Raw genomic sequence first — 22,638 nt, 5'->3', positions numbered from 1 at the left:
GCCCAGCTAATTTTTTGTATTTTTAGTGGAGATGGGGTTTCACTGTGTTAGCCAGGATGGTCTCGATCTCCTGACCTCGTGATCTGCCTGCCTTGGCCTCCCAAAGTGCTGGGATTACAGGCGTGAGCCACTGTGCCTGGCCGTATTTTTTTTTTTTTTTTTTTCCAGTAGAGGCGGGGTTTCTTTTTTTTCTTTTTTTTTTTTTTTTGGAGACGGAGTCTCGCCCTGTTGCCCAGGCTGGAATGAATGCAGTGGTGCCATATTGGCTCACTGCAACCTCCGCCTCCCAGGTTCAAGCGATTCTCCTGCCCCAGCCTCCCAAGTAGCTAGGATTACAGGAGCACGCCACTACGCCCAGCTAACTTTTGTATTTTCAGTAGAGACGGGGTTTCACTATGTTGGTCAGGCTGGTCTCGAACTCTTGACCTCGTGATCCGCCAGTCTCGGCCTCCCAAAGTGCTGGGATTACAGGCGTGAGCCACCGCGCCCAACCGAGACGGGGTTTCTTCATGTTGGTCAGGCTGGTCTGGTCTCCAACTCCTGACCTCAGGTGATCCGCCCACCTAGATCTCCCAAAGTGCTGGGATTACAGGCGTGAGCCACCGTACCCAGCTGATACAATTTTTAAAACAGCTCAGTGATGACCTCCAGGCTCTTCAACAGAAGCATCTCAAATTCCTTTTGACCATGTAGCAATGAACACACCTGGCATGCTTCCGAAACAAAACCATGCATGGGGCTGGACACTGACTACCTGCTCAGTGCTCAGGTCACCTGCTTAGGTCATGGCCAACACACAGGTGTCACGGGGCTCCACAAGGCCACAAGCTTCACTGCCCCTACCTGGGGGCCCAGAGCAGCTCCGCCTCTTGTTACCTCATGTCATTTTACACACTGAGCCTACCTCGGAAAACACTGAGGAAATGGGGTGCCTGGCTCCTTCCACTTCTCACCTCACACTTCCCAGTGCACACAGGAGCCCCAGAGGCAATGAGAGAGCAGAAACTCTGCCTCGTTCAACAGTTTCTATCTCAGATGATGAAATGAGGAGCCTCTCACTATTACCTAGTGAAAATACAAGCAGGTAAATGTTCTTCTCATCGAGTTAAACAGGAAACCTAAGAGATTCCTGGCTGGGCGTGGTGGCTCACACTGATGATCCCAGCACTTTGGGAGGCCAAGGCAGGAGGATCACTTGAGGCCAGGAGCACAAGACCAGCCTGGGCAACATGGTAAAACCCTGTCTCTACAAAACAAATAAACAAATAAATAAAATACCTATTAAAGAAGAAAAGATTCCTGAAAGGCACAACTTCCCGACAAACTTTGTTTCCAAAGTGGTCATGACCTGTGAAGATGGGGAGATGTCATGACCTGAGGATGGGGGTAGGTCACGACCTGTGAGGCTGGGGGGAGGTCATGAACTGAGGACGTGGGGAGAACGCTGTCATTCCCTGAGTGAGCATCAGCTCCTCTGTGATGTGTGGCCTGTTTAAATGTTCACAGCTGGTTGATGATAAACGCCACACACGGCTAATAAGGAGCTCAGCACAGTAAGGAGGGGCCGGGGGATCTTATTTACATATTCAAGGCTGCTCACGGGTCCTGTGCACAGAGACCAGCCAGAGCTTCACCCAGGGCTCCTACAGACCCTGCAAACGCAGCCACATCCTCTGGGGCATTTTCCTGAGCAACCCCTTTCCTTCTTAACCATACTGAGTTTTTAAAATTTCTTAATACCGGCCGGGCGCGGTGGCTCAAGCCTGTAATCCCAGCACTTTGGGAGGCTGAGACGGGCGGATCACGAGGTCAGGAGATCGAGACCATCCTGGCTAACACGGTGAAACCCCATCTCTACTAAGAAATACAAAAAACTAGCCGGGCGAGGTGGCGGGCACCTGTAGTCCCAGCTACTCGGGAGGCTGAGGCAGGAGAATGGCGTGAACCCGGGAGGCGGAGCTTGCAGTGAGCTGAGATCCGGCCACTGCACTCCAGCCTGGGCAACAGAGCAAGACTCCATCTCAAAAAAAAAAAAAAATTTTTTTTTCTTAATACCCTTATTATGAAACTATTTCCACAGATTTTTCTAGACTTCTTTTGCTCATTCAGTCCTCTCTGGTTTTCTGCTCTGAGAAACAAGTGATTCACCTTGCCGCTCGTGATCCTGGCAGTCCCAGCTGCCTGGCCCTGGAAACCCACCCACCGTGCCAGGATCACATCTGAGATCATGGCATAGCCACAGTTAACCATGCACAAAATGCTCACCAACACTGCCTAGAAGGCTCTAGACGTTCAGGACACAGCACACTCAGGAAGTCATGTGATGCTTAAATATTCTTCCACTAAGTAGGTACCACAACAACAAATAATCATTGTGCTATCAGTTTTTTGGCATAAGCCACTTGCCTTGGAGATGAGCTCATCATGATTGGCCAGGTGTGCTCTGCAGTGGATGCAGCTGTACGTTCGGTGACAATTCGGCAGATACGCTTGGAAAGTTTTGGACTTTGTCATTTTCACCATCTCTCCTGGGCACTCCTCACTTAGCTCAGGGCTGGTTCTGGAAGAACCGCGGCTCTGCTGGCCTCTCTGACAAAAGAAACACTGGAAAATGCACGCAAGAGCCGTCGTTGTCCAGGAGGGCGTGTGGCCCTGTCCACACAGCTGGGACGAGAGAAAAACGTAACCTGTCAACCAATCAGACAAAGTGGTGGGTTACAGAGAGAACATGCGTGTGAAGGAGGCACGTATGGGATTCATGTATTGCGAAGCAAACACGCGGGGGGTGGGGGCGGCAGGACTGGAAGTTAAAGATCTTTTTTTTTTTTTGAGATGAAGGCTCACTCCACTGCGCAGGCTGGAATGCAGTGGCGCAATCTCAGGTCACTGCAACCTCCTCCTCCTGGGTTCAAGCGATTCTCCTGCCTCAGCCTCCGAGTAGCTGGAACTACAGGAACACGCCACCACGCCCGGCCTCCCAAAGTGCTGGGATTACAAGCGCCACTGCGTCTATCAAGATCCAACTCTTTAGTATCAATTGTAGACAAAATGAACACTGAGCCCATGCCACTGCTTAACCAGTTTACATTAAGTTGGAAGTGAAAAAGTGAACTCCTTTTACATGCAAATAATTTGAGAAAAACATTGATTCAAGTTCTTCTTATACCAGGTTTGCCTTTGGGAAACATGAAAGAAGAGGCGGAACCAAGACTTCTAGTGAGCGGGCCCAGTGGCAGGGCCAGATGCACCCCACCCCGAATCTGGGAACTCACCATGCAGGCCACTAGGACACTGAGGAATGTGAGGGATGGGTCCAGTATTATTTAATCTTTAAGAAATTCCAGTCCTGAAATAAACCCTCATGTATGGTCAAATGATCTTCAACAAGGGTGTCAAGACCATTCGATGGGGAAAGGACAGTCTTTCAACAAATGGTGTCACAACAACTGGATGTCCGCCTGCAAAAATATAAAGCTGGACTCCTACCTAACACCGTATACAAATTAACTCAAAATAAAAGACCTAACTGTGAGAGCTAAGACTATAAAACTCTTAGAAGGAAACACAGGGGAAAAGCTTCATGACACTGGATTTGGCAATGATCTCTTGGATGCGATACCAAAAGCAGGGGCAGCAAAAGAAAAATAGACACATTAGACTTCGTGAAAATGTACAACTTTTGACTCGATGCAGCGCTCACACCTGTGGTCCCAGCACTTTGGGAGGCTGAGGTGGGTGGACCACTGGAGCCCAGGAGCTCAAAACCAGCCTGGGTAACAAAGAAATACCTCATCTCAACTAAAAATACACAAAATTAGCAGGGTGTGGTCCCTGTGCCTGTGGTCCCAGCTACTTGGGACAGCTGAGGGGGGAGGATGGCTCGAGCCTGGGAAGTTGAGGCTGAAATGGGTTGAGATCGTCCAACTGTACTCCAGCCTAAGCAACAGAGCGAAACCCTGTCTCTAAACAAATAAATAAAAACTTTTGTGCTTCAAAGGATACTATCAACAGAGGCAACCCAGAGAATGAGGGAAAGTATTTTAAAATCATATACCTGATAAGGTATTAATATCTAGAACACATATATTCTATTTTCTCTCTATACATATTCTCTATATATCTATATTCTCTATCCTAGTTATTGGAATATGTCAAAAAACAAAAAACAAAAACTCCTACAACTCAGCAAAACAAACAAACTGGTTAAAAAAATGGATAAAGGGCCAGGCGTGGGCCGGGCACAGTGGCTCATGCCTGTAATCGCAGCACTTTGGGAGGCCAAGGTGGGTGGATCACAAGGTCAGGAGATCGAGACCATCCTGGCTAACACGGTGAAACCCTGTCTCTACTAAAAATACAAAAAATTAGCCAGGCGTGGTGGCGGGCGCCTGTAGTCCCAGCTACTCGGGAGGCTGAGGCAGGAGAATGGCATGAACCTGAGGGAGGTGGAGCTTGCAGTGAGCCAAGATCGCACTATTGCACTCCAGCCTGGGCGACAGAGCGAGACTCTGTCTCAAAAAAAAAAAAAAAAAAAAAAAAAAAAGAAACAGGGCCAGGCGTGGTGGCTCATACCTGTAATCCCAGCACTTTGGGAGGCTGAGGCAGGTGGATCACCTGAAGTCAGGAGTTGGAGACCACCCTGGTCAACATGGCAAAACCCCATCTCTACTAAAAATACAAAAGTTAACTAGGAGTGGTGGCAGGAGCCTGTAATCCCAGCTACTTGGGAGGCTGAGGCAGGAGAATCGCTGGAACCCAGGAGGCCGAGGTTGCAGTGAGCCGAGATCACATCACTGCACTCCACCCTGGGCGACAGAGTGAGACTCCGTCTCAAAAAAAAAAAAAAAAAAGAAATGGATAAAGGATGTATATATCTATATTCTCTATATACTCTAGTTATTAGAATATATTAAAAAAAACTCAGCAAAAAGAAACATAATCTGAGTGAAAAATGGACAAAGGACCTATTATCTATATTCTATACAGTTATTAGAATGTATTTAAGAAACTCCTGGCCGGGCGCGGTGGCTCAAGCCTGTAATCCCAGCACTTTGGGAGGCCGAGACGGGTGGATCATGAGGTCAGGAGATCGAGACCATCCTGGCTAAAACAGTGAAACCCCATCTCTACTAAAAAATACAAAAAACTAGCCGGGCGCGGTGGCGGGCGCCTGTAGTCCCAGCTACTCGGGAGGCTGAGACAGAAGAATGGCGTAAACCCGGGAGGCAGAGCTTGCAGTGAGCTGAGATCCGGCCACTGCACTCCAGCCTGGGCGACAGAGCGAGACTCCGTCTCAAAAAAAAAAAAAAAAAAAAAAAAAAAAAAAAAGAAACTCCTACAACTCAGCAAAACAACCCCAATCTGATTAAAAACGGACAAAGGACTTATGTAAATATTTCTCCGAAGAAGATACACAAATGGCCTACAAGCACGTGAAAAGATGATCCATGTCACTGATCCTGAGGGAGGCAGATGAGGACACGCTGAGACACCACCGCACACCCTCTAGGACAGCTACTATCAACACACACATGGAAGATAAGCGTTGGTGAGGATGTGGAGGAATCGGAACCTCCTGCATTGCGGGTAAAAACGTAAAATGCTGGAGGCACTATGGGAAACAGTATGGTAATTCCTCAAAAAATGAAACACAGAATTACCATGGGCTCCAGCAATTCCACTGCTGGGTATAAATCCACAACAACGGAAAACAGGGTCTCAAAGCCACGTCTGCACACCCACGCTCACAGCAGCATTATCCACAACCGCCACGGGGGGGAAGCAGCAGAGTGTCCCTCCACAAACGGGCAGCCTCAAAATCAAAATGCGGCATCTGCATACAATGGAATTGTTATCCAGCCTTTAAAAGGAAGGGACTCCTGTCACAGCTACAACATGGAGGAACCCTGAGGACACTATGCTCAGTGAAGTAAGCCAGTCACAAAGGACAAATATTGTATGAGGTCCCTAGAGTAGTGGGACTCAGAGACAGACAGAGCTGCCCGGGGCAGGGGAGTCCCCGCTTCATGGGTGCCGTGGTTCAGTTTTGCAACATGAAGAGTTCTGGAGGTTGGAGGGTGGTGATGGCTGTACAAAAATGTGAATATATTTAATGTCACTGAACTGTATAATTAGAAATGGTTAAGACGGTAAGAGTTATGGGTACTGACCACAATTATTTTAAAGAAGAGTGTATCGGCCGGGCGCGGTGGCTCAACCCTGTAATCCCAGCACTTTGGGAGGCCGAGGCGGGCGGATCACAAGGTCAGGAGATCGAGACCACAGTGAAACCCCGTCTCTACTAAAAATACAAAAAATTAGCCGGGCGCGGTGGCGGGCGCCTGTAGTCCCAGCTACTCAGGAGGCTGAGGCAGGAGAATGGCGGGAACCCGGGAGGCGGAGCTTGCAGCGAGCCGAGATCGTGCCACTGTACTCCAGCCTGGGCAACAGCGTGAGACTCCGTCTCAAAAAAAAAAAAAAAAAAGAAGAGTGTATCGTTTTTACATTTCTAAGGTCTCATTAACAAAAGAAGATAAGTCCATGACTGATGCTGTCATCATTGGCACCAGGGATGTGCGCCGAGTTTTCCCGGTGGCACCACCCCAGCTCAGCCCGTGACGGGGGCCTGCAGAGCGTCAGGCACACCGGATTTTCTTTCAGGCCCAACAGAAGAGCAAGGGTTTCCCCAAATTCAAGAGCACAGGTCTGGGAAGAAGAGTCAAGCGCTAGCAGCGTCCTCGCACCTGCTCTTCCTGAAACGCACCCCTCACACCCCCACCCCATGTGGGGAAGAGCAAGACTCCATCTCAAGAAAACAAACAAATATAAACAAACAAACAAACATGCTGCTTACTATGTATAGTTCAAATAAAAAACATCAAAGGTACATTTTTAATTAAAAAAATTTTTTAAAAATTTATTTTATTTTACTTTTTTTGAGATGGAGTCTCTGTTGCCCAGGCTGGAGTGCAGAGGTGCCACCTCTGCTCACTGCAACCTCTGCCTCCCAGGTTCAAGTGATTCTCCTGCCTCAGCCTCCCGACTGGCTGGGACTACTGGCATGTACCACCACACCTCACTAATTTTTCTTTTTGTCTTGAGACACAGTTTCGCCCTTGTTGCCCAGGCTAGAGTGCAGTGGCGCAATCTCGGCTCACCGCAACCTCTGCCTCCCGGGTTCAAGTGATTCTCCTGCCTCAGCCCCAGCCTCCCAAGCAGCTGGGATTACAGGCATGCACCACCACGCCCAGCTAATTTTGTATTTTTAGTAGCGACGGGGTTTCTCCATGTTGGTCAGGCTGATCTTGAACTCCCAACCTGAGGTGATCCACCTACCTTGGGCCCCCAAAATGCTGGGATTACAGGCGTGAGCCACTGCGTCCAGCCCTACGCCCGACTAATTTTTGTATTTTTAGTAGAGACGGGGTTTCACCATGTTGGCCAGGCTGGTCTCAAACTCCTGGCCTCAAGTGATCTGCCTGACTCGGCCCCCCAGAGTGCTGGGATTACAAGCGTGAGCCCCCGCACCCGGCCTAAAAGGTACATTTTTTAAAAAGAGGTGACTTAAGATTTCATAGACACGAACGTTTTGTAAAACTATGATAACCCAAATACTTGGACCAGGCCTCTCCTGAGAAGAACCAACAATGCTGACAAAATAAAAGGAGGTTTTCTTAAAGGCATCCAGGGGCTGACGACAGTGAGGAATCGCCAGGCACCATCTGGGGATAGCAGAAACCAGAGGGTCGAGCCAAGCCGCTCTTGCCCTGAAAACATCTGCCCCCATCCAGCCACCCCCGGCCTCTGATAAGAAGTCCAAGGCTGGTCCCCTCCACAGAGCAGTGATCACAGGACAGCCCTCACAGGACGTATGGCCCAAATTCACACCGGTGAGAAGATTCCCAAAGCTCACAGTTGGTGGATTTAGTTTAACATGGCGTTAGGCCGACAGCACCCCGAGGTACCTGGCAGAAGGAAGCGTAAACCTAGTTTGGAGGAAGTATCTTTATCCTAGATCTGAAAAATCCCCACAAGTCATTTCTCCAGGACAATGAGTAATGCAGTCAACAGTAACCACACATTCATGGAAACAATGCCCCAGGAGCAAAGACAGAAAAGGCCAGCACCAGGACCAGATCCAGAGACTCAACATCTCAACGACCTGAGGCAGACCATGAGGCTCCTCTACTTACTATATTCACTGAGGAAACCGGTAAGCTTGAAACTATATGTAAGGAATAGCAAATGAGAAAAAAAAATGACCTTGCAGAAAAACAGGAGTAGAAATTCTAGAAATAAACAGCATTAAGGCCAATGGGTTTAACAGGAATAAAAGAATAAAAAGAGAATACATACACTGAAGATACGTCAGAATAAATTATGCTTAAGAAAGAAAAGTGAGAGGCCAGGCACGGTGGCTCATGCCTTGGTAATCCCAGCACTTTGGGAGGCCAAGGTGGGGAGGTGGGTCACGAGGTCAGGAGTTCAAGACCAGCCTGGCCAACATGGTGAAACCCCATCTCTACTAAAAATATAAAACATTAGCTGGGCATGGTGGCGGGTGCCTGTAGTCCCAGCTACTAGGGAGGCTGAGGCAGGAGAGCTGCTTGAACCCGGGAGGCAGAGGTTGCATTGAGCTGAGATTATGCCACTGCACTCCAGCCTGGGTGACAAGAGTGAGACTCTGTCTCAAAAAAAAAAAAAAAAAAAAAAAAAAAGGCCAGGCGCGGTGGCTCAAGCCTGTAATCTCAGCACTTTGGGAGGCCGAGACGGGTGGATCACGAGGTCAGGAGATCGAGACCATCCTGGTTAACACGGTGAAACCCCGTCTCTACTAAAAAATACAAAAAACTAGCCGGGTGAGGTGGCGGGCGCCTGTAGTCCCAGCTACTCGGGAGGCTGAGGCAGGAGAATGGCGTGAACCCGGGAGGCGGAGCTTGCAGTGAGCTGAGATCCGGCCACTGCATTCCAGCCTGGGTGACAGAGTGAGACTCCGTCTCAAAAAAAAAAAAAAAAAAAAAAAAAAAAAAAAAGTGAGAAAGGTGGGAAATATGAGTTTTAAACTAAGAGACTTGAAGCAGGGAGAGATGACATTTATTTGGATTTCAGAAGGTTGAGGCAAGAAGAAAATGGGGTAGAGGCACTTTGTGAATAATTGATGATTGCGGATTCTCCAGAATTAAGGAAAGCTACAAATCCACAGACTTAAAAAGCCCAACAGTCCTAAAGCAGGATAAATAAAAATAAAGCCACAGCTAGAGAAATAATGAAACTGCAGAACACCAAAGATAAAGGGGAAAAAAGTCTTAAAAATGTCCAGAGGAAGGAAAAATGACCTGTTCAACAGAACAAGCTCCCAGGTAAAACAACAGAACCCAAAAGGCAGCAGAGAAAGGAACTAGTATGATTCTGAAAGATAATAACTGATATCTCCGATTTTACATTCAGTGAAAATATCTTTCGAGAAGTGGGGCAAAGGCGGGACATAGTGGCTCACACCTGTCATCCCGGCACTTTGGGAGGCCAAGGCAGAAGGATTGCTTGAGCCCAGGAGTTTGAGACCAGCCTGGGGAACAGTGAGACCCTGTCTCTATTAAAAAAAAAAAAGTTTTTTTCAATTAGCCAAGTGTGGTGTCGCATGTCTGTGGTCCCAGCTACTAGGGAGGTGAGAGGATTGCTTGAGTCCAGGGGGTCGAGGCTGCAATGAGCAGAGATTGTGCCACCGCACTTAGCCTGGGTAATGAGTGAGACCCTGTCTCAAAGAAGAAAATAAAAGAGAAAAGAAAAGAAGAGGCCAGGCACGGTAGCTCATGCCTGTAATCCCAGCACTTTGGGAGGCTGGGGCGGGTGGATCACGAGGTCAGGAGATGGAGACCATCCTAACACGATTAAACCCTGTCTCTACTAAAAATACAAACAATTAGCTGGGCATGTCAATGGGCGCCTGTGGTCCCAGCTACTCGGGAGGCTGAGGCAGGAGAATGGTGTGAACCCGGGAGGTGGAGCTTACAGTAAGCTGAGATTGTGCCACTGCACTCCAGCCTGGGCGACAGAGCGAGACTCGGTCAATCAATCAATCAATCAATCAAAGAAAGAAGAGGGTTGGACTGGCACAAGATACAAAAACAGGCCAATGCGATATGAAAGTGAGCCCGGAAACAGACCACAGGTGGCCACAGACAGCACAGAGGGGCACTGCAGCGTCCGGAGAACAGTTTTCCAGGGGAATACTGCTGGGCCACTGTGCATCTGCAGGATAAGAGAAACCAAGCTGGATCCCATTCCATAAACAAAATCACCAGTTCATCACATTTCTCAACAGAGATGACCATCGAGCAGGAATTTTGTGGAGTAAATGTCTGTACAAAGGTATACACATGTAAACACATACACACAATCTTTTTTTTTTTTTTTTTTTTTTTTTGATGGAGTCTCGCTCTGTTGCCCAGACTGGAGTGCAGTGACCGGATCTCAGCTCACTGCAAGCTCCGCCTCCCAGGTTTACGCCATTCTCCTGCCTCAGCCTCCCGAGTAGCTGGGACTACAGGCGCCCGCCACCTCGCCCGGCTAGTTTTTGTATTTTTTACTAGAGACAGGGTTTCACCGGGTTAGCCAGGATGGTCTCTATCTCCTGACCTCGTGATCCGCCTGTCTCGGCCTCCCAAAGTGCTGGAATTACAGGCTTGAGCCACCGCGCCCGGCCACACACGCCATCTTCTAAATGAATTCCATTTCTTTCTCCAATATTATGTTAAAGAACTTCTGAAAAAGTCTGCCTACATTGGACATTCCTGATGGGTGATTCCCCAAACCTTAAACTCTTTTTCTTACTAGCTGTTATTAAGTCATCTTGTGCTAATCCTGAAATTTTCCCTTGGGTTTCTTAGAATCAAGAAGACCTCACATTTAGCGTTAACACAGTACATTTTATTAGATCTTATCTGTTGCCCTGAACTACTGGGCCCTTCATGAATCTGAACCCTGCCATCTCTTCCATCTGGCATCTCTTCCATGAAACTTGCTGACATGCCCTGGGGAGGTCACGGGGACAGGTATCAGTTCGGTCACCACCCTCCAGGAGCCCAGCACCATCTCCACCTCTGCTTTCCTGTCCACATGTCTCACATGGTGCATGAGGACGTCATGTGACAAATTGTCAGTACCTTATTCATATCCACACATGTTCCACCAAGTAATGGAAGAAGTGTTCTGACTTCACTTCTTACTGAACTCATGTTGAATCTTTGTGACATTTTCACCTAAGTTTCTCTTTTTACTAAAATGAGACTTAAATTAATAAACTTTTGTTTGTCTCTTCTCCTTTCCCTGGACTTCCCTTTAACAAAGATACTAAGAATATGAAGTGAAGCAGCTGAGAGAGACAGGAAACTTATTCCCAAACTGCGTATTCAGGTCTCTAGCGTTCAGAATCCCTGCTCCAAGTGACTTGAGTAGAGAGCTACAGAAACCGCCCTTCATTTTGTTCATCATTTAAAAATAAGTAATATCGGCCGGGTGTGGTGATTCACGCCTGTAATCCCAACAATTTGGGAGGCTGAGGTGGGAGGATCACTTGAGGTCAGGAGCTTGAGACCAGCCTGGACAACATGGCGAAACCCCGTCTCTATTGCAAATACAAGAATCAGCCAGACCTGGTGGTGGGTGCCTGTAATCCCAGCTACTTGAGGGGGCAGAGCCAGGAGAATCGCTCGAACCTGGGAGACGGAGGTTGCAGTGAACCAACATCATGCCACTGCACTCCAGCCTGGGCAACAGAGTGAGACTCCGTCCCAAAAAAAGGGGGGTGGGGGTCATTTGCCAAGGGTTTTGTTTTGAATTTCTAAATGCCATGAATGCCTAACTGCAGATCATCTTTTGAAAAGCCACAGCCCTCACCCCACAGTCAGTAACCCCGGGGGCCAGCACTGGTGCACATCGCTTGTCCTTCCACAAGGGACACCTGTGTTGGGAGTAACAGGGCAGAGGAAGTGAGGACCCTGGGCAGGAGGGGGTGCCAACGACTTCTAGGGGGGTTAAAATTAATTTTGTTTTAGATATGCTGCCCAGGCTGGAGTGCAGTGGCTATTTACAAGCATTTTCAGCCTAGGCCTGTTCACCTCTCTTTAGGCAACCTGGTGGTCCCCTGCTCCTGGGAGGTCACCATATTGATGCCTAACTTAGTGTGGACAACAGATTGGCATAGTGCACTACAACCCAGAACTCCTGGGTTCAAGTGATCCCCCCACCTCAGCCTCCCGAGTTGCTGGGACTACAGCATTGCGTGCTGCGCTTGGCAGGGGATTTAATTTAATTTTTTTTTTTTTTTTTGAGACAGAGTCTCGCTCTGTCGCCCGGGCTGGAGTGCAGTGGCTGGATGGATCTCAGCTCACTGCAAGCTCCGCCTCCCGGGTTCACACCATTCTCCTGCCTCAGCCTCCCGAGTAGCTGGGACTACAAGCGCCCACCACCTCGCCCGGCTAGTTTTTTGTATTTTTTAGTAAAGACGGGGTTTCACCGTGTTAGCCAGGATGGTCTCGATCTCCTGACCTCGTGATCCGCCCGTCTCGGCCTCCCAAAGTACTGGGATTACAGGCTTGAGCCACCGCGCCCGGCCAATTTTTTTTTTTTTTTTTGAGACAGAGTCTCACTCTGTCGTCCAGGCTGGAGCAGCCGCACGATCTCGGTTCACTGCAGCCTCAGCCTCTGCCTCCTGGGTTCAAGCCATTCTTCCACCTCAGCTTCCTGAATAGCTGGGATTACAGGTGCAGGCCACCACACTCAGCTAATTTTTCCATTTTTAGGAGAGACAGGGTTTTGCCATGTTAGCCAGGCTGGTCTCAAACTCCTGACCTCAGGTGATCTGCCCGCCTCAACCTCCCAAAGTGCTAGGATTACAGGTGTGAGCCACTGTGCCTGGCTGGAATTTAATTTAATTAATTTTAATTTTTTTTGAGGCAGAGTCTCATTCTGTCCCCCCAAGACTGGAGTGCAGTGGCGGGATCTCGGCTCACTGCAATCTCCGCCTCCCGGGTTCAAGTGATTCTCCTGCCTAAGCTCCTGAGTAGCTGGGTCTACAGGCGCCCGCCACCACATCCAGCTAATTTTTTGTATTTTTAGTAGAGACAGGGTTTCACCACGTTAGCCAGGCTGGTCTCGAACTCCTGACCTCAGGTGATCCACCCGCCTTGGCCTCCCAAAGTGCTGGGATCACAGGTGTGAGCCACCGTGCTTGGTCTGGGATTTTAATTTTTAAGCTGGTGATGGGTATATACATGTCCATTTTATTAATCTTCATTTCTTATCTGTAAGTACCATGTATGTCCTGAGATGGCAAAAGGATCTTCCATTGAGTGAAAAGTGAGTCTCCCACCCCAGAACCCCAGTCCTGCTCCAGAGACAGCACAGCGGCAGTTCCTCTTGACCTCAGGAACATTCCAAAGGCACATACTCCATGTACCTTCTTCAAACTTCATCACACTCTGCTTAAGTAATCTAGTATTTTGTAATTATGAAATAAGTCGTTAAGGCTGGGCACGGTGGCTCACACCTATAATCCCAGCACTTTGGGAGGCCAAGACAGGCAGATCATGAGGTCAGAAGTTTGAGACCAGCCTGGCCAACATGGTAAAACCCCATCTCTACTAAAAATACTAAAATTAGCCGGGCATGGTGGCGGGTACCTGTTACTCAGTAGGCTGAGGCAGGAGAATTGCTTGAACTCAGGAGACGGAGGTTGCAGTGAGCCACGATCACACCACTGCACTCCAGCGTGGGTGACAAAGCAAGACTTTGTCCCAGGAAAAAAAAAAAAGAAGAAACAGTTCATTTAAAAAACATTCTTTTTTCATTTTGTTTTGAGACAGTGTCTCACTCTGTTGCTCAGGCTGGAGTGCAGTGGCGGGATAGCTCACTGCAACCTCCACCTTCTGGGTTCAAGTGATTCTTGTGCCTCAGCCTTCCAAGTAGCTGGGATGACAGGTGTGTGCCACCACACTTAGTTAATTTCTGTATTTTTTGTAGGGACAAGGTTTCTCTATGTTGCCCAGACTGGTCTCAAACTCCTGGCTCGAATGATCCACCCACCTTGGCCTCCCAAGGTGCTGGGATTAGAGGTGTGAACCACTGCACCGGCCTAAAAAAAAATAAAATTTTCTTTTTTCTTTTTTTTTTTTGAAACGGAGTTTCGCTCGTTGCCCAGGCTCCAGTGCAATGGCGCAATCTCAGCTCACTACAACCTCTGCCTCCCGGGTTCAAGTGATTCTCCTGCCTCAGCCTCCCAAGTAGCTGGGATTACAGGCATGTACCATCACGCCTGACTAATTTTGTAGTTTTTTAGTAGAGATGGGGTTTCACCACGTTGTCCAGGCTGGTCTCGAACTCCTGACCTCAAGTGATCCACCCACCTTGGCCTCCCAAAGTGTTGGGATTACAGATGTGAGCCACCGTACCTGGCCCTAAAATGATAATTTTTTTTTTTTTTTTTTTTTTTGAGATGGAGTCTTGCTCTGTTGCCCAGGCTGGAGTGCAGTGGCGCGATCTCGGCTCACTGTAAGCTCCACCTCCCAGGTTCACGCCATTCTCCTGCCTCAGCCTCCCAAGTAGCTGGGACTACAAGCGCCTGCCACTACGTCCGGCTAATTTTTTTGTATTTTTAGTAGAGACAGGGTTTCACCATGGGTTAGCCAGGATGGTCTCGATCTCCTGACCTCATGATCTGCCCGCCTCGGCCTCCCAAAGTGCTGGGATTACAGGCGTGAGCCACCTCGCCCAGCCGAAAATGATAAAATTTTAAAGTCACTTGGGTGGTTTTATTAAACCTACATAGTAAAAAAAAAAATCACTGACTAGTGTCCTGGCCCACGAAAGGCACTTAAATATCTGGGGAATGAATACTTATCAGGTGTATCCTCACATGGAGACAGCAGAAGTAAATGGGGGTTGAAACATCACTACTGCGGCTGGGGGCAGCAGCTCACGCCTGTCATCCTAGCACTTTTGGAGGCCAGGGCAGGAGGATCACTTGAGCCCAGGAGTTCGAGACCAGCCCAGGCAAGATAGCGAGACCCTGTCTCTACCAAAAAAACTTAAAAAAAAAAAAGCCAGGCATAGTGGCACATGCCTGTGGTCCCAGCTACTCCAGAGGCTGAAACCAGAGGATTGCTTAAGCTGGGGAGGTCAAGGCTTCAGTGAGTTTTGATGGTGCCCCTGCACTCCAGCCTGGGCAACAGAGTGAGACCGTATCCAAAAAATAAACATCAGTACTTTATATGAGAAGTGGCCACTAAACATTGGTAAGCTTGTTAAAAACTTACCAATGGACCCGGCCGGGTGCGGTGGCTCATGCCTGTAATCCCAACACTTTGGGAGGCCGAGGGGGGCGGATCACGAGGTCAGGAGATCGAGACTATCCTAGCTAACACAGTGAAACCCCGTCTCTACTAAAAACACAAAAAAGTTGCCCGGCGTGGTGGCGGGCGCCTGTAGTCCCAGCTACTCGGGAGGCTGAGGCAGGAGAATGGCGTGAACCCGGGAGGCAGAGCTTGCAGTGAGCCCAGATCGCGTCACTGCACTCCAGCCTGGGCGACAGAGTGAGACTTTGTCTCAAAAAAAACCAAAGCAAAACAAAACAAAAAACATGGACCCATGGGCACCAAGGAGCCTCTGCGGGCAGGGGCCATGTGGGGGGTCAGCTGCAGATTCACCCCACCCAGGCCCACATGTCCCCACATGTTCTAGGACCAGGGTCCCCAAAGAGCAGTGCACAAGCCAGGGCCCTACCAGTGCTATCCAGGAAGGACCAGCCACAGCCTGCTGTGGCCCCAAGCTGGTCCCAGAAGGTTCCAAGAAGGAGTCTCATCTATTCAGGCACAAGGTCCTTGAGTCTGAGGCCCCCAGAGTGACAAGAATCTTGCCAAAGATAGGCGCTTGCCCTTTACATCATGTACTTGCACCTTAGGGTCTACAAATTCTCAGGCCATTGAATTCTCACAACATCCTGAGAAACAGGCATCCCTGCCCACTAGTGGCCACCATGGTCCCACAGGTGGGTGCTCACTCCAGAGCACAGGTGCTCTCCGCTACTTGGTCCCACCTGGCTTGAGAGGGAGGAGCATCAGGGGAGGACAGGCCAGTCCTCAGGAGGGAGGGGACCCTCTGACCACCAGTGTTCCAGGCAGGAGGAAGCGGTATGTCCCCATCAGGGTCCTGTGTTGCCCCAGGGTCCTCCATGCTGTCAGTGTTCTCTATTTGCTCAAAGCCTGTAGCTCTCAGCGGAGACACCAGCCCTGGTGGCCGTAGCCCAGCCTGCTACCCTCCCTTGCTAGCCTCTTCCTGCACCTGAGCTGTCCCCACAGCAAGTGCCACTGGCTCAGCCTCTCAGCTATGAGGCGGATAGATGTAGTGACAAGCTCAGATCTCAGCTCTCGCCTCTGCCTGGTGGTTTCTCCGAGTGTCACACATCCCCAGTAGGATGCAGAGAACACTACCAACTCTTCCTGGACCAGACTGCCTAGGGCTCTGCAGAGTAAACACTGAGGCCCCCACTAATTACAAAAAGCCTTGTTTCCAACCAAAACAGGCTTGCTGTTTCCCAAGCACACTTCGCATGGGCCTTATTTGGAGACCTTCATTATACAGCCCCGCCCCCAAGGCATCCTCACCTGAAGAGCCTACTGCCCTGGGCCCCCGCCCTCTCCCAGGTCCCGTCCTGTCTCCTGCCTTGAGTCTGGTCACTGCACAGATGCCTCCCATGCGCTTCATGTGGTCTCAGTCCTGATGGCGACCCTTGTCACTAGCCCTCAAAGGGGTCCTGGCAGTAGTGGCCAGGGCTGGATTTGTGGTCACTGAGAGGCATGTCATGTTAAGTTTTAACTTGGCTTTAAATGACAGATCCACTGTTGCACTGGGGAAACCACGGCCAAGTTTGGAAACAACCAATGTAAATGGGCTTTTACAAGATCTATCGGCAAATTAGGAACTGCCCTGAAGTAAGTAACTGAAAGGAAAATGCTGGGCAATTCACCAGGCAAATCATCTCCACTCTCGGACACTGTGTGTTCCCAAGTTTGGAGGGCAGCTGCCCTCCATCCCCCCAAATAGACATTAATGTGGGGTATGCTTTTAGAGCAAAAACAATTTTCTGGAATCCAGAAATTTCTCTCCTAAAATAAGCCTGTAAAGTTATTTTAAGAGAACGTGAATCAGGCCCATGTCCATATGGTGCCGACAGCACCCTTCTCAAGACAAACACAATGAGGAAGCAAACAAAACCAAGCAGCTTCTGACACTCAATGGGATGGAGTGCGGACTGGGGTGCCCCTCTCTTTTCCAACCACCCCACCAGGTCCTCGCCCCACCTCCGGGGCACCTGTGCAGAGGACAGCCTGTTCCCCTCAATCCCCAGGCTGATCCACCTACCCCTGGCACTGCCACCACCTGGCAGGTGAGCGCGGGTCCCGTCCCCACTACCTCCCCGTGGAGATCTCCAAGGTGTTATGAGATGGAAAGGGGGCCCCAGGGAGATATGGAAGCCAGCGCGTCCGGGTCAGAGGCTGCAAAGCTGGAGAAGAACTGGGGTGTCTGCTGGGCATAGCGATGAAGGGGTTGGCGTGCCAGGTGGACAGAGTGCCAGGGAGAGTGGGGAAGGAACAGTGCTCAGCTCATGTGGCCCTGCCGTGTTCAGCCATGGTCCACCTCCCTAGGGAGGAGAGGGATGAGGGGTGACAGGCAGTGGTGTCACCTACCCGGGCAGCCGTCCCCACAGCTTCTCCACCTCCGTTCCCACTCGGCCGCCCCTTCCTTCCCCTCCTCTTCACGGAGGAGGCCTCCCTGCTTTTAGCTGTGCCTCTCCCACCCATCACTGGCAAGACACTATCCTTGGGATAAGAAAGATGAAAAGGCCACCGCCATCACAGAGGGAATGGACGACGGATAAAACCACCAGCTCCCAGAAAAGGACATGCAGCGGCTCCAGAGGCTGGCAAGCCAACACCAGCCCTGTCCTAAGCTGCTCACTGTATAAGAATCGTGCAATCAACAGCAGTCCTAAGAGATGCATGTCCTTATGAGCCCCACCATGCACATGGAGAAACCGAAGCCCAAAAAGGTTACCCGAGTGGCCCAACGTTGCCCAGCCAATGACCTGTGAAGCTCAATTCAAAGCCAGAGTCTCCCCACCGTGGACCATTGTGTCCAAGGTGGAACATGCAAGTAGATGTTCAACTCTGAAGGCACACTCACACTGTCTAACACTTAGCAGGTTGGCAATGATTTTTTTTTAAAGTTAGGCCAGGCGTGGTGGCTCATGCCTACAATCCCAGCACTTTGGGAACCCGAGGTGGGTGCATCGCTTGAGTCCAGGAGTTTGAGACCAGCTTGGGCAACATGGTGAAACCCCATCTCTACAAAAAATACAAAAGCCCAAGCACAGTGGCTCACACCTGTAATCCCAGCACTTTGGGAGGGCGAGGTGGGTGGATCACCTGAGGTCAGGAGTTCTAGACCAGCCTGGCCAGCACGGTGAAACCCCATCTCTACTAAAAATACAAAAATTAGCCGGGCATGGTGGTGCGCGCCTATAATCCCACCTACTTGGGAGGCTGAGGCAGGAGAATCACTTGAACCTGGGAGGCAGAGATTGCAGGAAGCTGAGATTGCATCATTGCACTCCAGCCTGGGCAACAAGAGCAAAACTCTGTCCTGAAGAAAAAAAAAAAAAATTAGCCAGGCACGGTCGTGCATGACTGTGGTGCCAGCTACTTGGAAGGCTAAGGCAGGAGAATCACTTAGGCCCAGGAGGCAGAGGTTGCAGTGAGCCGAGATCACACCACCACACTCCAGCACTGGTGATAGAGTACGACCTTATCTCAAAAAAAAAAAGTTGATAAGGTCAGGGGTGGCCCATGCCTGTAATCTCAGTGTTTTGGGAGGCCAAGATGGGAAGATTATTTGAGGCCAGGAGTTCAAGATCAGCCTGGCCAACACAGCAAGATCCCCATCTCTTAAAAAAAAAAAATGAGCTAGGTGTGCACCTGTAGTCCCAGCTACTTGGGAGGCTGAGATGGGAGGATCACTTGAGGCCAGGAGGTCAAGGTTGTTGTGAGCCATGATCACGCCACTGCACTCTAGGGTGGGCGACAGAGCGAGACAGTCTCTACAAATAATAAATTAAATCTAAAAATTTTATAAGTTGATAACACCACTGGTGAAGGTGCTCTGTGATCCAGCCATTTGGCAACACCCACAACATTCCTAGGAGCACAGCCCTGGACTGGGGGTTCATCTGGGGAGCTCACCTTTGACTGGTGCACATGTGCAAAATAACTGGATAAAAGCAGCTATTACCTGAAATAGCAAAATGTCATCCTATAATAATACTGCCTGTAATAACAAAAGCTTACAAGCCACCTCAAGTTTAACCAGTAGGGGCCAGGCACGGTGGCTCACACCTGTAATCCCAGCACTTTGGGAGGCTGAGATGGGCAGATCACCTGAGATCTGGAGTTTGACACCAGTCTGGCCAACTAACATGGTGAAACCTTGTCTCTACTAAAAATACAAAAATTAGCTGGGTGTGGTGGTGGGCGCCGGTAATCCCAGCTACTAGGGAGGCTGAGGCGGGAGAATTGCTTGAACCCGGGAGGCAGAGGTTGCAGTGAGCCGAGATTGCTGCCTCTGAACTCCAGCCTGGGCAACACAGCGAGACTCCTTCTCAACAAAAAGAACAACAAAGTTTAACCAAAAGAGACTGACCAAATGCACTGATAAACATGCATCAGAGACATTTCCATCATGGGGCTTCTGGAGTCTCGCTCTGTCTCCCAGGCTGGAGTGCAGTTGCACAATCTTGGCTCACTGCAGCCTCTGCCTCCTGGATTCAAGCAATTCTTGTGCCTCAGCCTCCCAAATAGCTGGGACTACAGGCACCTGCCACCATGCCTGGCTAAGTTTGTATTTTTAGTAGAGATGGGGTTTCACCATGTTGGCCAGGCTGGCCTTGAACTCCTGACTGCAAGTGATCCACCCTCCTTGGCCTCCCAAAGTGTTGGGATTACAGGCCTGAGCCACAGAGTCCGGCCCACTCTGACTATTAAAACTCACACATAGTACATGAAGTCACAGGTGTGGAAGGGTCTGGAAAAATTTACAACAAAGGGCAACAGTGTGGGTACAATTTGCCTGTGGCAATTCTAGCTTTCCCTCTACACACGTCCACTTCCTCCCTACTTGAATTACAGGAGGAAAAGCTCCCCTCCACATTTCAGAAACTGCAGCCTAGGTGCACAATGGGGCCCACCGACAGCATCAAACCACCTGTATGGCTGCCCTGAGACAAAGCTCCACAGCCCTCTAGACTCACCACCAGTCCCTGCTCTCTGGGGAACTCAAGGGGCTTAGCTCCTCCATTGCCCAGTGGCCCCGGGTGCCTCAGCCCTCCAGGCTCTCTCCTCCATCTCTCCTCCCACCTGTGCTCAAGCACTACCTCTACCACCTCTCCTGAGACTACTGATAATGTGCTTGTACTGAGCGCTTCTTTTCAAAGAACCTGTACTTTTTTTTTTTTTTTTTTTTTCTACCATTAGTAACAAAGTTTCCCATAACCAAGGTCCTCGGACACATCCTAGTAGAGGTGCTTTCTTGCTAACAACAAGAAGACCGGGCTGTGAGTGGTGACTCACGCCTGTAATCCCAGCACTTTAAGAGGCCAAGGTGGGAGGATCACCTGAGGTCAGGAGTTCGAGACCAGCCTGGGCAACATGGCGAAAACCCGTCTCTACAAAAAAATTTAAAAATTAACCAGGTGTGGTGGCACATGCCTGTAGTCCCAGCAACTTGGGAGGCTGAGGTGATCGCCACTGCACTCCAGCCTGGATGACAGAGACAGACCCTGTGTCAAAAGAAAGAGAAAGAAAGAGAAAGAGAGAGAGAGAAAGGGAAAGAAAGAAAAAGAAAAGATAAGAAAAGGGGGCCGGGCGCGGTAGCTCACGCCTGTAATCCCAGCACTTTGGGAGGCCAAGATTGCGCCACTGCACTCCAGCCTGGGCGACAGAGCGAGACTCCGTCTCAGGAAAAAAAAAAAAAAAAGAAGAAGAAGAACAAAAGGGAGGTGTAGGAACTATGTGCAACACTAGCGTTGTTAGGTTGAAAGAGTGGACACCAGACCCAGAAGACTGGATTGAGACAGACGAAAAGAGGTTGAGAATCTTAAAAACTATTTTCTTTACCCTCATGCTATATAAAGTCTCATCAAACATTCAAGCCTCCCGTCTTCGGGCAAGAGAAGAAAACAAAAACAAAAACAGATGCACAAAGAGGAACCAGGTGAGGGGGAAGCGTTTGGGTGGCGGGGGTGTATGCCAATGCTGCTGAGAAGGCAGGTGGCACCAGGAGGGAGGGAGTAGGTGAGGTTTGGCAACAGGGATGTCATCACCCCCAGGACAAAGATGAAAGAAGGTGTGACTTGCTTTGAGAGGCTTCCCAGGGTTTGATGCAAAATGTGCCACGTGTTTGTTGGCTCTGGGACCTGAAGCCAAGTTCTGCTATCTTCTTTGTAAAGTGAGGTCACATGCAATTTACAAGGCAGTCAGAGTACATGAGGTGTTAAGGGGGATGATCCTTGGGCACAGTTTAGGTGTCTGACCAGGGTCTCAGGGCAGGAGCATGTGTCACTGTTACAGTATGGCAGGGGCTCAGCAAGCCCCTCACAATCCCCACCAGGAATCCTGGCCCTGGCCCAAGACCCTGCAGGTGCCAGAGGGCCTGCTGAGCAATGGGGTGAATAACGGTTCCTAACCCCTTCCTGGGGTGTGGGCAACAGTGGCTGGCTCCAGGATTTCCATTTTACTCTCACCGCCAACAGGTTTTTAGTACTCAGCATCTGTGTAACAGGTGTAATGTCCTGGCATTTGCTGACGGAATCAATTTCATCCTCTTGACTTCTTTCCTGAATCTATCTCGCACTACTTGCTCCAAAAACCCTTAACCCTCCATGTCTTGGCTATTGAGAACTTTCTTCAACCTCCGCTCAAATCCCTTGTCAAAATTCCCACTCCCTAGAGGTTTCACTGATTATTAGATCTAACTACTTAAAACTTTTTACGCAACTTCATTTAACTCTAATGAAGAGCATCAGAGAACAGTTTGAAAGCAGGGGGGCTTCTATTGCTTCTTCATATTCAAAACAATTTTGTTTATTAGTCTTCCATGGAGACAAATACATTAAAACTACAGGGTTGGTCAGGCGCAGTGGCTCACATCTGTAATCCCAGCACTCTGGGAGGCCGAGGCGGGCCGATCACTTGAGGTTGAAAGATTGAGATCATCTGGCCAACCCGGTGAAACCCTGTCTCTTTTAAAAATACAAAGATTAGCTGGGTGTGGTGGCTCGTGCCTGTAGTACCATCTACTCAGGAGGCTGAGACAGGAGAATCGCTTGAACCCGGGACACGGAGGCTGCACTGAGCCAAGATCACGCCACTGCACTCTAGCCTGGCGACAGAGTAAGACTCTGTCTGAAAAACAAAACAAAACAAAAACAAACAACCACACGAACAACAACAACAAAACTACAGGGTAGGCTGGGCTCACACCTATAAATCCCAGCACATTGGGAGGCTGAGACGGGAGGATCACTTGAGGCCA

The 22,638-nt window shown here is 49.6% G+C and overlaps 2 protein-coding genes across 2 annotated transcripts in view; both read right to left on the bottom strand.

The window, feature by feature from the left end:
- The window catches only part of TMEM191C (transmembrane protein 191C), a 288,801-nt gene that overhangs the window by 252,720 nt on the left and 13,443 nt on the right, over positions 1-22,638 (bottom strand). The window lies entirely within an intron of this gene.
- YPEL1 (yippee like 1) overlaps positions 1-22,638 on the bottom strand; it is a 38,462-nt gene that overhangs the window by 13,485 nt on the left and 2,339 nt on the right. Inside the window, exon 2 of the mRNA XM_050746428.1 lies at positions 2,407-2,687. Within this exon, the coding sequence (XP_050602385.1) occupies positions 2,407-2,523 (117 nt within the window). The 5' untranslated portion in view covers positions 2,524-2,687. The remainder of the gene's footprint in view (positions 1-2,406; positions 2,688-22,638) is intronic.

The sequence above is a fragment of the Macaca thibetana genome, chromosome 10, assembly GCF_024542745.1.
Source record: "Macaca thibetana thibetana isolate TM-01 chromosome 10, ASM2454274v1, whole genome shotgun sequence".
NCBI lineage: Eukaryota > Metazoa > Chordata > Mammalia > Primates > Cercopithecidae > Macaca > Macaca thibetana.
Note: the sequence above shows the minus strand (reverse complement) of the source record. Positions and strands in the feature narration are given on the sequence as shown.